This window comes from Choloepus didactylus, chromosome 3 (assembly GCF_015220235.1).
Source record: "Choloepus didactylus isolate mChoDid1 chromosome 3, mChoDid1.pri, whole genome shotgun sequence".
In the NCBI taxonomy this organism is placed as follows: domain Eukaryota; kingdom Metazoa; phylum Chordata; class Mammalia; order Pilosa; family Megalonychidae; genus Choloepus; species Choloepus didactylus.
This window is the reverse complement of record NC_051309.1, coordinates 164042147-164061245: the sequence shown is the minus strand read 5'-3', so window position 1 is coordinate 164061245 and position 19099 is coordinate 164042147. Positions and strand designations below refer to the sequence as shown.

General features: G+C 34.5%; 1 protein-coding gene across 3 annotated transcripts in view; it reads left to right on the top strand.

Moving 5' to 3' along the window:
- LRBA (LPS responsive beige-like anchor protein) overlaps nucleotides 1-19099 on the top strand; it is a 1009660-nt gene that overhangs the window by 207150 nt on the left and 783411 nt on the right. For all 3 annotated transcript variants that reach the window (XM_037830797.1, XM_037830798.1, XM_037830799.1), the window contains one exon: nucleotides 1753-1850. In XM_037830797.1, coding sequence (XP_037686725.1) covers nucleotides 1753-1850 — 98 coding nt within the window. The remainder of the gene's footprint in view (nucleotides 1-1752; nucleotides 1851-19099) is intronic.

Genomic DNA, 19099 nt, shown 5'->3' with positions numbered 1-19099 from the left:
GTTAGAGTATTTTAAAATTTTTTACTGACCCAGTGTAAATTTGACAATTTTTCAATTCAATTTCCTAGGAATTTGTTATCTGTGATTTTGTTTTTTATTAACCCTAAGGGACAGAAGTCCATAATAAGAGAGAAACTGAAAATCGTGTGATTCTCTTTTCCCTGAGATTCTTTAAAGGAATCTTTCAGGTCCCTTAAAATTTCACTTTTCCAGCGATCATCTACTTAGCTTATTGAAATGTAGGTATTCAAGTAGCTTCCATAGCAAAGTACAAAAGTTGTTGTTTCAGTTTGCTAATGCTACTGTTATGCAAAATACCAGAAATGGATTGGGTTTTACAAAGGGGGTTAATTAGGTTACAAATTTATAGTCTGAAGGCCATGAAAATGTCCAAAGTAAGGCATCAACAAGAGGATACCTTCACTGAAGAACAGCTGATGGCGTCCAGAAAATCTCTTTTAGCTGGGAAGGCATGTGGCTGGTGTCAGCTGATCCTTTGCTCCGGGGTTCTGGTTTCAAAAATGGCTTTCTCCAAAATGTCTCCAAACATCTCCAAGCATCTCTAAGTGTTATCCCACAAGCGTCTCTTCAAAAGTCTTTCTCAGCTGCTCTTGGGGCATTTTGTCCTCTCTTAGTTTCTCTGGAGGAAACTCTGGGTCAGCTTCTCAAAGTGCCAGCAAGTGACTGGGTCTGCTCCTTTTAAAGGACTCTAATAAACTAATCAAGACCCACGCTGAATGGGCGGGGCCACACTTCCTTGGAAATAATCTAATCAGAAGTATCACCGACAGTTGGGTGAGTCGCATCTCCATGGAAACAACCTAATCCAAATATCCCACAAGATTGGATTAAAACATGGCTTTTGGTGACATAATATATCCAAACCGGCACAATAGTGAAGGCCAAAACAAACAAAAAAGGCAGGGCAATAGAGACCAAGAACCCCTGCAACCCTTGATAGCTGCTTCCCTTTTCCTCTTTGGATAATTATTGCCCATGTTGGTCCTAATAATGTCCATAATGTGAATATTCAAGAAAGGCTGTGAAGGATTATCTTGGAAGATTTTGGGATCTGGAACTCATATGTGCCCCCTACTGATGTTCTGTAAATATTATCAAATTGTCCCATATACAATGTTATGTTGATTTAATAAATATTTGATTATCTAATTCTTTAATTCTGACAACAGATAATATATGAGAACTATGATGTTATTTTTCAAAAAGTGTTATTTTGGAACTAGTTTGTTGGGAGGCCAAAGTATTATAGGTTAAATAAGTTTAGGAAATGATACATGAAATATTGCTCACTACCACCATCACCAAATTCGCAATATTTCTTAGCACTTAAAGGCTCTAGTAAGTCTTGCTATAATAAAAAGCAACCTATTTTTTTCCTAGCTTCTTGATGTATAAACCTTCCTATTTTTTTTTTTCAAAAAACAACCATGTCAGAACTACTATTTCTGTATAATATGTTTTAAAAGATCTTGGTTTAGTAAAACATGAGGGATTTTATTTCTTTGATTAAGAAATTGATTATTTATACTAAAAAACTATTTAGTTGATGAATATTTTGAATTATTATACAGATGATTGTCTATATATAAGGAACACAATTCATTATGAATGTGTATATATTTCAGACTATTTTTTTAAAGTTGAAATTTCTGTTGATTGGGGTATTCAGTCATCAAATATGTTGACCCATCTCCCCTTGTTTTTAATTCTAAATTGCTAAAATTATTTTAGGATGATAATCTAATGGACGTCCTACAACTGCTTGTTGCATTGATGTCAGAACATCCTAACTCTATGATTCCTGCTTTTGACCAAAGGAATGGATTACGGTAAGAGTTGAACATTTCAAGAGCTTTAATATATTTGATATGAGATATCAGCTTTGAAAATACGGAAGGATTTCTTAAATTTGAAGAGTATTATTTGACCTTAACCTTATAAAATGAGTTTGTATCATGAAATGAATTCAGACTTAGGACACATTTATTTAATCTGTTACTTTTTTTGAATTAATATTTAATTATAGAGGCTATGTTACTATTTAATTTGTGGAGAGAGGTAAACAAAAATCATTCCAGTAAGTTGTGTGGTGAGTGCTGTGGTAGAGCTATCGTAAGGTATGAGTTTTTTAGAAGAGTTATCTTTAGGTTCTAGAAAATTAGTACAGTAGCATTCAATTGTGACCTAAAGGGAGATCTCTATACTCCCCTTCAAATATCACTCCCCCCAACCCCCAATCCCCAGTCAACAACAAGAAAAACAGAGTACCTTTGACTTACATCCAGGGACTGTTTTTTTTGTTTGTTTGTTTTTGTTTTTTTTTTGAAATTTAGTTTTATTGAGATTGTTCACATACCATACAATCATCCAAAGATCCAAAGTGCACAATCAATTACCCATGGTATCATCATACAGCTGTGCATCTGTCACCACAGTTAATTTTTTTCAATTTTTAGAACATTTTCATTACTCCAGAAAAAAAATAAAGACAAAAAAAGAAAGCTCAAATCCTCCCATACACTAACCACCCCCCTCCATTATTGACTCATAGTATTTATATTTGTTACTGCTGATGAAAGAATGTTAAAATACTACTGTGGTACATAGTTTGCAATAGATATATTTTCCCTGTATACCCCTCTATTGTTAACTTCTAGTTATAGTGTCATACATTTGTTCTAGTTCATGAAAGAGATTTCTAATATTTGTACAGTTAATCATGGACATTGTCCAGCACCAGATTCACTGATTTATTCATTCCCATATTTTAAACTCCAACTTTCAGGGACTGTTTTAAAGCATTTGATTGATGAAAAGACTTTTGGGCCAAAAAGTTTAACAATTACTTTGTTGGATGATCATCTAGAGTAACTAATTTAATGATCTAGTTATAATAAATTTCCCACATCAATCCTCTATTACATATCCTTTATTTTGGTACCTTTCAATGCTCATTCTCTGTAAGAAAGAAAATGACTTTATACGTTATACTTATGGGGTAATGTCATGTATTTATATTTTGTCATTTATTTATAGTTTTACCACCAAATGACTCATTTTCCTTTTTTATTAGACTATTGTCTAATGGTTGTTTCTTTGAAATAAGACTTGTAACCTAATTCCTGTTGAAATCTCATGAGTCACAAGAAGAAATTAAAGAAAGAAAAGAAAGTCCAGAATTGTAGATTAGAACGTACATATGTGTATGGCCCTTGTACTTCAGAACTTTAATGAAGAATGATGCCAAATGTCCTCAGGGTAGCTCTTGAATAATTGGAAAAGCCTTTAACAAATGTTGGTTCCTCAATAATGGCTTTAATTTATAACTTGGTTTGTTCTGAGTACTCGCTGTTTTCCTCAGAGTTTTTATTTCAATATATATTAGGTAGAAATGTTTTTCTCTTCCAATTTAAGACTATATCTACAAGACTTCACTGAAAGAAGAAAGATTATGACTACCTTGTATCTGTAAATCTAGTCTTTGGTTCATCGTCCCTGTGACTGTTGTTTTTCAGTATGAGTTTCCAGACTTATAATATTTATCTTTGAGATCTGGAAAGGAGAGATATTAACAAGTTTGAAATATTTCTTTTAATAAGGGTCAGTCCTTTTTATTCACAGAATGCGTATTAACACAAAACAAACTGAGCTTTTAAATGGTCATTGATTTCGTTATTTTGTATACATTTCATACCTGTTAACTGAGTTTCAGAAAAAATTAAAAAGTTTAGTTACATGTAGCAGGTTTTTTGGGTACAGAGTAACTAATTTTAATTCCTTATTTTCTTGGTTTTTGTATGGATGTGTCTTAGTGTATTTTGTTGGATTAGTATAGGATTTTTAACAAGTTGCAAGGTGGTAAAGAGACCTTTAAATATCAGAGGAGAATTGTTCTATCCCAATTCTCAACAGTGAAACTTTGTACTTCAGCTGTTGGTTCACAGCACGATGTCTTTCTCTAGGACTGAGTAACTTCATTGTCTACGTGGCACACGCATCTTAACATACACTTCTTGTAATTCTTTAATTCATTAACTTCAGTGATGTTTGTTCCCATTCTATTTAATTTATACATTGCTAATTGAAAACTGGTACCTTTTCATCAAAGGAATATTTCCCTATCAGAAATCTTACCAGTGTCTTACCCTCTCTTCCCTCTCATTATTGCATCTCTCTCCTTCCATTTTTTTAATACTGTCCTTTCCAGTGCCCTGAATCTCTTTTGTACCTTGATCTTGCTATTTTTATCCCAATCTGTCTTACTTCTTCTGTTCTTTTTTACTTGTTTACTTTCTTCTTAGCCTGGTTGATTGCTGGAACTAGTTTTTTTTTTTTTTTTTTAATATATATTCAATTTTATTGAGATTGTTTACATACCTATATACAATCATCCAAAGTGCAAAAGCAGTTGACCACGGTACCATGACACAGCTGTGCATCCATCACAACAAATAATATTTTTTTCAAATTTTTAAGATATTTTCATTAATCCAGAAAAGAAAATAAGAACAAAAAAGAAAACTGAAATTCTCCCATACCCCTAACCCACTCCCTCCATTATTGGCTTATAGTATTGGTATAGTACATTTGTTACTGTTGAGGAAACAATGTTAAAATACTACTAACTGTAGTACATAGTTTGTAATAGGTATATTTTTTCCCTGTATACCCCTCTATTATTAACTTCTAGTTATGGTGTCATACATTTATTCTAGTTCATGAAAGGAATTTCAAATATTTCTATAGTTAATCATGGACATTGTCTACCACCTGGTTCACTGTTTTATGCATTCCCATCTTTTAACTTCCAACTTTCCTTCTGGTGACATCCATGACCCTAAGCTTCCCCTTTCTACCACATTCACACAGCATTCAGCACTGTTAGTTTTCTCACAATAATGTGATATCTTCACCTCTGTCCATTTCCAAACACTTAAGTTCAACCTAGTTAAACATTCTACTCATATGTGACTGCTCCCCATTCTTTAGCCTTGTTTTATATCCTGGTAACCTATATTTCATGTCTATGGGTTTACATATTGTAATTATTTCATGTCAGTGAGACCCTACAATATTTGTCCTTTTGTGTCTGACTTACTTCACTTAATAGAGTGCCCTCAAGGTTTCTTCATCAACCCATTTTTTTTTAAGACAGTTTTGTTCACCCACCATATATTCCATCCTTAGTAAACAATCGATGGTTCCCTATATAATCACGTATTTATGCATTAGCACCATCACCACTATCTATATAAGGACATCTCCATTTCTTCCACAAAGAAGAAGGAGGAATCAAAGAAGGCAGAGAGATAAAAGAAAAAGAAAGAAATGACAGCTAAAAAGCAACAAAAAGAAAGATAGAATTGAAATAAAGTACAATAAAAGAGTCAGACAACATCACCAATGCCAAGAGTTCCATACTCCTCCCTTATATCCCCCCTTTTATAAGCATTTTGCTTTGGTATATTGCCTTTGTTACATTCAAGGGAGAATAAAACAATGTTTCTGTTAACTGTAGTATCTAGTTTGCATTGATTATATGTTTTCCCCAATACCACCCCACTTTTATCATCTTGCAAAGTTAACATTCATGTGTTCTCCCTCATGTAAAAACATATTTGTACATTTTATTGCAATTGTTGAGCACTTTAGGTTTCACTAAGTTATACAGTGTTTATTTTCCTTCTTTCCTTCTGGTGTCCCACATGCCCTTAACCTTCCTTTTTCAGCCATACGTACAGTCATCTTTGTTCAGTGTACTTACATTGTTGTGTTACCATTATGTATAATTGTGTTCCAGACCTTTCACTCCTGTCTTTTCCTATCTTTGTAATGCTCCCTTTAGTATTTCCTGTAGAGCAGGTATCTTGTTCACAAACTCTCTCATTGTCTGTTTGTCAGAGAATATTTTAACCTCTCCCTCGTATTTGAAGGACAGTTTTGCTGGATATAGGATTCTTAGTTGGTGATTTTTCTCTTTTAGTATCTTAAATATATTACACCACTTCCTTCTTGCCTCCATGGTTTCTACTGAGAAATCCGCACATAGTCTTATCAAGCTTCCTTTGTATGTCATAGATTGCTTTTCTTTTGCTGGTTTCAGAATTCTCTCTTTGTCATTCACGTTTGATAATCTGATTATTTAAGTGCCTTGGTGTAGGTCTATTCAGATCTATTCTGTTTAGGGTATGCTGCACTTCTTGGGTCTTTAATTTTATGTCTTTCATAAGAGATGGGAAATTTTCATTGATTATTTCCTCTATTATTGCTTCTGCCCCTTTTCCCTTCTCTTCTCCTTCTGGGTCACCCATGACACTTATATTCATGTGCTCCATGTTGTCATTCAGTTCCCTGAGATGTTGCTAATATTTTTCCATTCTTTTCCCTATCTGTCCTTTTGTGTGTAAGATTTCAGGTGTCTTGTTTTCCAGTTCCTGAAGGTTTTTTCTGCCTCTTGAAATCTGCTCTCATATGTCTCCATTGTGGTTTTTTTGTTTGTTTTCATGACCATAATTTATTATTTTCTATCCAATTTTTTGAGATATATTCATACAGCTATGAAAAACTGATTGCATACTTTGAAGGATTGTATATCATGTGACTATATCTCCATTGTGTTTTTCATCTCTTGGTTCTGTGCCTTTCATTTCCATAGATTCTGCCAGTTGTTTTTTCAAACTTTTGATATCTACCTTATGTTCACCTAGTGTTTTCTTTATATCCTTCATCTCTTTTGCCATATCTTCCCTAAACTTGTTGAATTGATTTAGCATTAGCTGTTTCAATTCCTATATCTCAGTTGTGGTGTAAGTTTGTTCCTTTGATTGGTCCAAATCTTCATTTTTCCTAGTGTGAATTGTGGTTTTCTCTTGTCTAGGCATCTGGTTTCCTTGATTACCCCAATCAGATTTTTCCAGACCAGAATGGGCTCAGGTCTCAGAAGGGGGAAATATTCAGTATCATGTTTCCCTGGGGATGTGTCTTAGAGGACTGACAGACTTTCCTGTGAGGTCTCTAGCTGCTGTGCTTTTCCTAACCTGCCCAGCAGGTGGCACCTGTTAGCCTGTCACTCCCCACTTGTGTAAAGAGGTGTGGCCCCTTTAATTTTCAGGTTAAGTTGTTTCTGGATTCATTGTTTTGCTCCAGGCCCTAGGATCTGAGTTCTGAAGGGAGGGTGGGCACTTGAGCTGGGCCCCAACTCCTTCCTCTTAGGGAAGATACACCCCCTAGGGAGTTATGTGCTGCATTTGAATAACTCCTTTGTCTCTCTGACTCTGCCAAGGCCATCCCTTTCTGGGTCAGAGTACTGCGAACTGAAAATGGCTGAGGCTCTCTCCCTGAACACTCGGATTGAGAGAGATAAAAAGGGAGAGAGCCCCTTTTCAGAGCCAGTCCATGGCCCCCTAACTTCGCCTGTTGGCCAGAGACAACAACTGGTCTCCTGTTCTCCTTTTCCACGGCACAGGCACCCTCTGGCTCTCTAAGGTCCATCTCCAAAAGTTTCTGTTTTTTTCTGTTTTCTTTTTTTAATTAATTTTTTTCTCTCCATCAGCCCTGCCTTTTCTGCACTGCGACCACCTCAGGGTACTTTCCTGCTAGCCAGGGGTTTGTGTGTTTGTAGCTTGTATTCAGCAGTCTACATTTGTTAATTAAAACCCCAGCTGGAGCTAGGCTGAGCTATATTTGCTGGCTCTGGGAATGCTGCTTTCTCCTACAGTAAGGCCTTGCAGCTCAGCCTGCCTTGGGGGGAAGGGGTTTCCCTCATGGTTCTGCAGCTTTTACTTACAGATTTTATGCTGTGATCTCAGCCATTCCACCTAATCTAGGTTGGTATATGATATGTGGACAGCCACGGTTGTCCCCCAGTAGTTGTTGCAGATTATATTTACTAGTTGTTACTGGTTGTTTATTGTTTGCTCCAGGAGACTAACTAAACTCCACACCTCTCTATGTTGCCACCTTGCCCCCTGTAACTAGTTTTTAATGAAGACTCTTTTGCCCTTGCCTGTTATATCTGCTCTTTTGAATTGTAATCCTAGTTCCGTTTATGTAGGTTTCCTCGTAGCTTTTAAACCTTGGCTGCTGGGGAAAAAATCATATAACTGTGTATATTGATACCATTATAAATTTGGAATCTTAAAAGTCATTTGCTAGACAATTACTTTTATTTATTCCTTCAGATAAAATTTGAAATTTTTACTATTCGTCCCCTTTACTATCAGTATCAGCCAGTCTCTTGTTGTTATTAGGATTGAAGTAAAGCTTTAAAGGTATTAACAATGAATTATCTCAGCTTCCATTTTCTTTCCCCAGCACCCACAAAGGTGTGTATTAAAGCCCATTCTTATTTAATAACTTGTAGTAGTAGATGATAAGACCCTCCTCTTCTTCATAATTGCTTTTCCTTCCACCATTGACCTTAATCATTTTTCTATTTTTTCTGTTATCTTCTTTCATTTACTCTTCCATAGCCATCTTTTTTTTACAGATAAAGTTTTATTGGGACACAATCACTCTCCTTTTACACATTATGCATCTCTGTTTTCTTGCTACAATGACAAAGCCAAGTAGTTGTGACAGAGACCGTATGGCCTACAAAACTAAGGACTATTTACTATTAGATTCTTTACAGAAAAAGTTGCTGATTCCTATGCTAGATAGTGCTACAAGACTTTTTTTATTGAATATTTCAATCTTCATCACCCTTTTATGTGTTATTTTAAGGTTGCGTAAACTATAGCAACATGCATCTTTATAGCCATGGTGGTTTGGGTTAGAGTTTTTTTTTTTTAAATCTTTAATATGTGATGTCTTATCTTAACATTGACTTGACCATTCATTTCCACAATAAAATGATTTGACTCAGTGTATTGTCACTAAGTTTTGCCAGTATCATTTTTACTTTTAATAGCTTTATTGTGGAGTAATTGACATACAATAAACTGTGCAGGTTTAAAGTGCAATTTGAAAAGTTTTGACATATACCTGAACCCATGAAACCATTACCACAATCAGGGTAATGAACATATCTGTCACTGTCAAAGGTTTCTTCATGTCCCTTTGTGATCCCTCCTTTTTACTGATCCCCAGGAAGGCATGGATCTGTTTACTTAAGGTTAATTTGGATTTTCTTTTTCTAAATATAATGATACAGTATACACTCATATTTGTCTGACTTCTTTCATTCAACATAAATTATTTTGAGATTCATCCCTGTTGTTACATGTATCAATAATTTATTCCTCTGTATTGCCAAATAGTATTCCATTGTAAACTGTTTAGCCATTCATTGTTTATAGGCATTTGTTTTCAGTTTTTGGCTATTATAAGTAAAGAGCGCTGTGAGCATTCACTTGCAAGTCTTTGTATGGACATATGCTTTTATTTCTCTTGGGTATACATGTAGGAGTGGCATATCTGGGTCGTATGGTAGGTATATATATAAATATTTGTAATTTTTTAGGAAACTGCCAGACCTAAACAGCCATCAATTGTGTATGATACTTCCATTTTTTCCACATCCTCGCCAACACATACTGTGGTCAATGTTTAATTTTTGTCTATTCTAATAGGTGTGTGTTAGTATTTCATTTGCTTTAATTTATATTTCTCTAATGACTAATTATGTTGAGCATCTTTTCATGTGTTTATTTGCCATCTGTTTCTTTGGTGATGTGTTCCAATAATTTGCCCATTTTAAAAATTGTGGTTTTTTTTCTCTTATTGTTTTAAGATTTCTTTATATAGTCTAGATGCAAGTCCTTTATTCATTGTGTACTTTGCATGTATTTTCTCCCTTTCAGAGAGAAGTTCTTAATTTTAATTAAGTCCAGTGTTCCTCTGTGGATCATGCTTTTGGTGTCATACCTAAGAAAGTTTCACAAATTCACAAGTATTTTCTCCTATGTTTTCTTCTATAATTTTTGTAGTTTTGGGTCTGACATTTAAGTCTATGATCCACTTTTTTTTTTTTTTAAATTCAGTTTTGTTGAGATATATTCACATATCCTACAATCATCCACATTGTACAACCAGTTGTTCACAGTACCATCATGTAGTTGTGCATTCATCACCACAATTTTTGAACATTTTCATTGCTCCAAAAAAAAAATAAAAATAAGGATAAAAATAAAAGTATAGAAGGACACCCAAAACACTCCATCCCCCCATCACACCCTATTTTTCATTTAATATTTGTCCCCATTTTTCTACTCATCTGTCCATAGATTGGATAAAGGGAGTGTGATCCACAAGGTTTTCACAATCACAAAGTCACACCGTGTAATCATCTTCAAGAATCAAGGTTACTGGGTTGCAGTTCGACAGTATCAGGTATTTACTTCTAGCTATTCCAGTACACCAAAACCTAAAAAGTGACATCTATATAGCACAAAAGAATACCCTCCAGAGTGACCACTTGACTCCACTTGAAATCTCTCAGCCACTGAAACTTTGTCGTGTTTCATTTCTCTTCCCTCTTTCGGTTGAGAAGATTTTCTCAATCTCTGCCAGGTCTAGGCTCATCCCCGGGCATCATGTCCGGTGTTGCCAGGGAGATTTACACTCGTGGGAGTCATATCCCACATAGGGTGGAGGGCAGTAGTCTTATGTATTTTTTTTTTTTTAAATCTTCATTTTATTGAGATATATTCACATACCACGCAGTCATACAAAACAAATCGTACATTCGATTGTTCACAGTACCATTACATAGTTGTACATTCATCGCCTAAATCAATCCCTGACACCTTCATTAGCACACACACAAAAATAACAAGAATAATAATTAAAGTGAAAAAGAGCAATTAAAGTGAAAAAGAACACTGGGTACCTTTGTCTGTCTGTTTGTTTGTTTGTTTCCTTCCCCTATTTTTCTACTCATCTATGATCCACTTTTAATTAATTTTTATATTTGATGTGAGTTATGGATCAAGATTTTTTTTTTTTTTTTTGCATGTGATATTCAATTGTTCCAGCACCATTGGTTGAAAGATTATTCTCCACCAATTACCTTTTCTCCTTAGTTGAACATTAATTGATCCCCTATATGTGGTTCTGTTTCTGGACTGTCTCTTTGTTCCAGTGATTTTTCTATCTTGACACCAAACCCCAACTGTCCTGACTACCGTAACAAGCCTTGTAGTCAGGTAGTGTGAGTCCTCAAACTTTGTTCTTCTTTTTAAACATTGTTTTGGCTATTTAATGTTGATTTCAGAGTTGTTTTGTCAATTTCTACAAGAAATCCTGCTGGAATTTTGATTTCAATTATGTTGAAATTATAGCTTTATTGGGGGAGAAGTGACATTTTAACAATATTGTTCCAATATTGATTCTGATCTATGAATATGATATATCATATTCTATTTATATAGCTCTTCTTTAGTTTTCCTGAGCAGTGTTATGGAATTTTCATTGTACAGGTCTTACTCATATTTTGTAATATTTATTCCTGAGTATGTAATATATTTTTCTAAATATCAATTTTCATTTGTTCATTGCTAATATATAGAAATACAATTGATTTTGTATTTTATCTTGTTTGTTATAATCTAGCTAAACTTATTTATTAGGATCAGTAGATTTTTTTTGTAAATAGCTTAGGAGTTTCACTTCTTTCTCTTTGATTGGATTATTTATTTTTCATGTCTGGTTGCACTGGCTAGAGCCGCAGTACAATACTGAAGTGCTGAGAACAGACAACATCACCTTGTTTCTGAGCATAGGGGAAAGGCATTCAGTCTCTCTACATTAATTATGATAGATTGTATAGATATTCTTTATCAGGTTGAGAACGTTTCCCTCCAGTAAGTACTACATTACTCATTTTTTAAAATCAGAAATGAATGTTGGATTTTTATCAAATGCTTTTTCTGTATGTACTGAGATGATCTTATTTTGTTTGGAATTTTTAGTTTATTAAGATTCATTACTGTATTGACTGATTTGTAAATGTTAAACCTCATTCCTGGGATACAATCATTAGGTTATTGTATATATATATTTTATTATATATTGTTGGCTTCAATTTGCCAAAAATTTTAAAAGAATTTTGCATGTGTGTTCATGAAGGATATTAGTTTCTAGTTTATTTTTCTTTTAAGGCCATTTTCTGGTTTTGGTGATAAGAGTAAATGCTGCCCTCATAAAATGAGTCAGGAAATATTCCCTCCACTTCAGTTTTCTGGAAGATTTGGAATAGAATTGTTATTGTTTTTTCTTTAAATATTTGGTAAAATTTACTGGTGAAGTGAGCTGGTTTTCTTTATGGGAAGGTTTTTAACTATAGATTCAATTTCCTCATAGATATAGGGCTATTTAGGTTATCTGTTTTCTTCTTTTGTGAGCTTTGGTAGATTGTGTCTTTCACGCAATTGACCATTTCACCTTAATTATCAAATTTATTGACAGAAAATTGTTCCCTTATTTTCATTTAAATATGTGTAGGGTCTATAGTGGTGTAGCTTCTTTCATTCCTGATATTGGTAATGTTTCGGTTTGCTAATGCTGCCATTGTGCAAAATACCAGAAATGGTTTGACTTTTATAAAGGGGGTTTATTTGGTTACAAATTTACAGTCCGAAGGCCATGAAAATTTCCAAATTAAGGCACTGACAAGAGTATAACCTTAACTGAAGGATGTCCTGTGGTGTCTGGAAAATGTCTATTAGCTGGGAAGGCATATGGCTGGTGTCTGCTGATTCTGGATAGTGTTGCAGCTCCTCTCTCAGCTCCTGTGCATTCTTGGTTCTTTCTCCCAGGATATTTTGCTCTAAGCACCTGGAGATCCTGTCGTAGCATATACTAGGGCAAACTCTGTGCTTCATCTCTTAGCTAAACATCCTTCTGTCTGCATCTCCAAGCATGTCTAATCATCAGCGTCCACAACCATCCAGGCCTGTGCGACTTTTTTTTTTTTTTTTTTATTAAATTCAGTTTTATTGAAAAACATTCACACACCATACAATCATCCATGGTAAACAATCCACTGTCCACAGTATGATAATATAGTTATGTGTTCATCACCGTAATCTATCTCTGAACATTTTCCTTACATCAAGAACCAGAACAAAAATAAAAAATAAAAGTGAAAAAAGAACACCCAGATCATTACCCCATCCCACCCCATTTGTCCTTTAGTTTTTATCCCCATTTTTCTACTCATCCATACACTAGATAAAGGGGGTATGATCCACAAGGTCTTCACAATCACACTGTCACCCCTTGTAATCTACATTATTATATAATTGTCTTCAGGAGTCCAGACTGCTGGGTTGGAGTTTGGTAGTTTCAGGTATTTACTTCTAGCTATTCCAATACATTAAAGCCTAAGAGGTGTTATCTATATAGTGCATAAGAATGACCACCAGAGTGACCTCTCAACTCCATTTGAAATCTCTCAGCCACTGAAGCTATTTCGTCTCATTTTGCATCCCCCTTTTGGTCAAGAAGATACTCTCAGTCCCACGATACCGGGTCCACATTCATCCCTGGGAGTCATATTCTGCATTGCCAGAATATTTACAACCCTGGGAGTCAGGTCCCACGTAGGGGGGAGGGCAGCGAGTTCACTTGTCGAGATGGCTCAGTTAGAGAGGGCCACATCTGAGCAACAAAGAGGTACTCAGGGGGAGACTCTTAGGCACAATTACATGCAAGTTTAGACTCTCCTTTGCAGTAACAAGCTTCATAAGGGCAATTCCCATGATCAAGGGCTCAGCACATCAAACCGCCAGTCCCAATGTTTGTGACATCAACACCAGTCCAGGTGAGGATGTTCAACACATCCGCACCTTCCCCCAGATCCTCGGGGCTGGGGAGGGGGAGGCTGTAAATATATTTTTTATTATCTGCCCAAATTACTCTGGGATGTGTGTGTGACTCTTTTTTAAAGGACTTCAGTAAACCAATCAATACCCACCCTGAGTGGGCAGGGCCAGATCTCCATGGAAACATTCAATCAAGAGGTCATACCCTAATCAAAAAGATTAATCAATCTGCTACCACAAGATTGCATTAAAGAATATGGCTTTCTGGGGGACATAATATAACCAAACCTGCATAAGTAATTTTTTCTTCTCCCTTTTTACCCAGTCTGGCTAGAGGTTGATCAAATTTATTGATTGTCACAAGAAACCAAATTTTAGTTTCCTTATTTTTCTCTATTATTTTTGCTTTCTATTTTGATTATTTTCACTCTTATGGTTATTATTTCCTTCCTTCTTTTTTTAGGCTTATTTTTCTCTATTTCTGGTTATGTAAATTGAGGCTATTGTTTTGAGGCTATTTTCTAATATAATATAGGTATATAGTGCTACAAATTGTCATTTAGGCACTTTCTGAATTTCATCTCTCATTTTTATTCTCCTCAAAATCTTTTTTGTTTCTTGTTTCACCTATGTGTTATATACAATTGTGTTCTAGAGATTCTTAATTTAATTCCATGTAGTCAGTGAATCTTCTTTATGTGACTTGCATCCTTTTAAATTTATTAAGACTTGTTTTATTGTTCAGAGTATGGTCAGTGTGGATAAATGTTCTATGTGCAGTGGAAAAGTGTGTGCTGAGTGTTCTGTAATTGTCAATTTGGTTAAGTTGTTTGATAGTGTTCTTTAAATTTTTTGTCCTCACTGATGTTTTGTGTACTTGTTTTACCATTTATTGAGAAAGAGCTATTGAGATCTCTGACTTTAGTTATGGGTTTTTTCCCCTATTTTTCTTCCTGTGTACTTCTGTCAGGTTTTGCTTCATGTGCTTTGAAACTCTTATTAGGTATATACATTTTTAGTATTGTTATGTATTCTTATTGAATTGACTTTCATAATTATGTAATTTCCTTTATCTCTGGAAATATTCCTTGATCTGAAATCTACTTGACTTGGTATTTATATAGCTACTTCTGCTTTCTTTTGATTTGTTGTTGCATGATATGTCTCTTTTCTATCCTTTTAACTTTAAATTATCTATGTCTTTGTATTTCATTGAGTTTATTATTATTATTTTATTATTTTATTTTTATTTTTATTTTTTTATCTTCATTTTATTGAGATATATTCACATACCACGCAGTCATACAAAACAAATCGTACATTCGATTGTTCACAGTACCATTACATAGTTGTACATTCATCACCTAAATCAATCCCTGATACCTTCATTAGCACACACCCAAAAATAACAAGAATAATAATTAAAGTGAAAAAGAGCAATTGAAGTAAAAAAGAACACTGGGTACCTTTGTCTGTTTGTTTGTTTGTTTCCTTCCCCTATTTTTCTACTCATCCATCCATAAACTAGACGAAGTGGAGTGTGATCCTTATGGCTTTCCCAATCCCACTGTCACCCCTCATAAGCTACATTTTTATACAATTGTCTTCGAGATTCATGGGTTCTGGGTTGTAGTTTGATAGTTTCAGGTATCCACCACCAGCTACCCCAATTCTTTAGAACCTAAAAAGGGTTGTCTAAATTGTGCATAAGAGTGCCCACCAGGGTGACCTCTCGGCTCCTTTTGGAATTTCTCTGCCACTGAAGCTTATTTCATTTCCTTTCACATCCCCCTTTTGGTCAAGAAGATGTTCTCCGTCCCACGATGCCAGGTCTACATTCCTCCCTGGGAGTCATATTACATGTTGCCAGGGAGATTCACTCCCCTGGGTGTCTGATCCCACGTAGGGGGGAGGGCAGTGATTTCACCTTTCAAGTTTGCTTAGCTAGAGAGAGAGGGCCACATCTGAGCAACAAAGAGGCATTCGGGAGGAGGCTCTTAGGCACAATTGTAGGGAGGCCTAGCCTCTCCTTTGCAGCAACTGTCTTCCCAAGGGTAAATCCTATGGTAGAGGGCTCAACCCATCAAACCACCAGTCCCCTATGTCTGTGGTCATGTTAGCAACCATCGAGGTGGGGTAGGCCAATACCCCTGCATTCTCCACAGGCTCCTTAAGGGGGCTCTACATATTTTTTTCCTTTTTTTTTTTTTTTTTTTTTTAACTTTTTTCCCTTTTTAAAATCAAGTGTATGAAAAAAAATTAAAAAAAAAAACAACAACATACAATAAAAGAAAATTTCAAAGAGACCATAACAAGGGAGTAAGAAAAAGACAACTAACCTAAGATAACTGCTTTACTTCCAACCTGTTCCTACTTTACCCCAAGAAAGTTACCTAATATAGCAACATTTCTGTGAACTTGTTCCTACTATATCCATCAGAAATTAACAGACCATAGTCATTCCTGGGCATCCCCAGAACGTTAAATAGGTTATGTATTCTTCTTAGATTATTGTTCCCCCTTCCTTAATTGCTCTCTATTGCTAGTTCCCCTACATTCTACAGTATAAACCATTTGTTTTACATTTTTCAAAGTTTTTATTTTTTAAATTTATTTTTGATAAAATCATTTTAAAAATGAAAGAAATAAAATAACATGGGAGAAAGGCAGCCTAGGTAGGCTTAGATCATAAGAAGGTGACTTCACACATGCATGCATGTACACACACGGGTGCAAGCTAAGCTCTTCTCACTGCAATGCTTATTGAGTTTATTATTAACACAGTATAGTTTAGTCATTTTAAAATATATACAGCATGACAAATTCAGTTTTTTCATTGTCTTTAGACCATTTACATCTAATATAATTATTGATATGGGTTTATTTTTGTCAAATATTTTGTTTTTTGTTCTGTTTGTCCTAGTACAATTTTTCCTCTGTTCCCCCTTTCTTGTGTTCTTTGTATTTGAAGTTTTAAAGCATTCTATTTTAATTTATCTGTGGGATTTTGCTGTATTTGTGTGATTTTTTAATGGTTCCAGAGATTTCAATACATAAACTTTTGCAGTATCTAAGTTATTGAACTTGGAGTTACTATTTTACTTGTTTAAATAAAATATAAAGCCATTATGACTATATTGGTCCTTTAACCTCCTCCATTGTCCTGTTCATCTACATACATTGAAAACCCCTCCAGACAATGTTATAATTTTTACTTTCATTCATTATATGTAGCGTAAAGAACTTAAGAAAAAAAAAAGCTTTTGTGTTTATCTAGATATTTACAGTTTCTTTGCTCCTTCTTCATTCCTGTAAGTGGTATCATTTTTCTTCATCCAGAAAAATTTTCTTTAGCATTTCTTTTTGGACGCTTTTCTGGAAACATATTTTCTTAGTTTTCTTTCTTCTGAAAAATGTCTTTATTTGGCTTTTAATTTCAAAGGATGTTTTTGCTACATATAGAATTCTGTGTTGCTGGTTCTTTTCTTTCAGCACTTTAAAGTATTGTTCCATTTAGTCATCTGGTCTCCATGGTATCTAATGAGAAATCTATGATGTTTTGATTCTTTGTTTGCTAAATATGATGTGCTTTATTTCTATACTTGCTTTTAAGACATTTTCTTTAACTTTGCTTTTTATTTACAGTTTCATTATGTTGAGTTGATTATGATTGTGATGATCTCCAAATTTAAAAGTTTTTGGCCCTTATTTTTTCGAAATTTTTTTCTTTACCAAATTTTTATCCCTTTATTTTGGGTCCACAGTGATATAAATATTGGAGTCTTTCACAGAGTTTTTCATTTATGTAAGCCTCTTTTTCATTAGTTTCAATCATTTTTCTCTTTATTCTTTTTGATAACTTTCTATTGATACATTTTCACATTTGCAGGCTTTTCTTTCATCTTTTTTATGTTGATTTTGAGCCCATCTTTTGAATTCTTTATTTCAGATATTGTACGTTCCAATTCTAAAATTTCAATATGGTTTATTTTTATAGTATTCCTATTTTGGTGAGATCTTCTATCTTTCAGTTCATTAAGACTGTGTTTACCAAACCTCCTTGATTTAGTTATAATAGTTCCTTTAAAGTCTTTGTGTGATAGTTCCAACAATTTGCCCATCTCACTGGTGTTTGTTGTTTTTCCCATGAGAAATCATCATGTTTTCCTGGTTCCTTATATGTTGAGTAAATTTTTATTGTATCCTGAACATTGTAAATATTATATTTTAAAAATTCTGGTCCTGTGATAATCCTTTGAAGAATGTTTTTTTTTTTTTTTTTTTTAATTAAACAGTCAACTTGGTAGATTTTATGTCCTCTGTGATGTGTTTCCAATATCAATTCATTTTCAAAGTGTCTTTTTCACACATGCATAGTCAGGCACTTGTCTGAAAATTGGGTGGTAATTCAAATCTTATTTCACTTTAGAAATCCTTAGTTGTTTTGATTTAGGTCTATCTCATGCATGTGCATCTCTGGAGAGAGTTTAGGACTTTTGTGGGGTTTTATGCAGATTGAAGGGATCACTTTCTCTGGATCTCTCCTACCAGAATTCCCCCCACCCTCTCTAATCTGCAGGAACCCATTTTCCTAGTCCTCTGACAAGAAAGTACCTTTTTCTTAGAAATTTAACCACTTAAGCTTTTTAAACACTCAACTCTGTGATGGGCCCACTGTTGGGTCAGATCCACAAGAGAAGAGAGAGAAAATGAGGATCTTTTCTCCAATTTTGACTCCCCATTACAATTCATTTGCTTTTGCTTAGTGTTCAGGATTGTAGGAAGTTGTTTTTGTATCCCCCCCCCCCCCATATTCTTTAAGCATAACCTCTGTGAGCTTACCCCGTATTGGTGCAACTTGAATGTCCTGTTAATTTTTTACAGTTTTTAAAAATGTTATTCTATATTTAATTGTTTTACAGTATTAAAGTATTTTCTTTTATCCTGATACACTTATTTTATTATTTCTTGTATGACATGTCTGCTAGCAGTGAATATTCTCAGTCTTTGTATAACCTGAAAATGCTTTAATTTTCCCTAATTTTCAGAGGAAAGCTTCTTTGGCATAGAAATCTTAGCTGACACTTTTTTTTCCTGTTAATATTTTGATTGTCATTTCCATGATTTCTAGCTTCTATTGTTTGTGATGAGGAGCCAGGCTTTAATTGTATTATTCTCCTGTTATGTCATGAGTCCTTTTTGTCTTGCTGTTTTTAAGATATTTTTTCTTTATCTTTGGATTTCAGCAGTTTGACTATGCTGTGTTGTGATTCTCTATCCTTTTGGTGTTTATTGAGTTATTTGATCTTTAA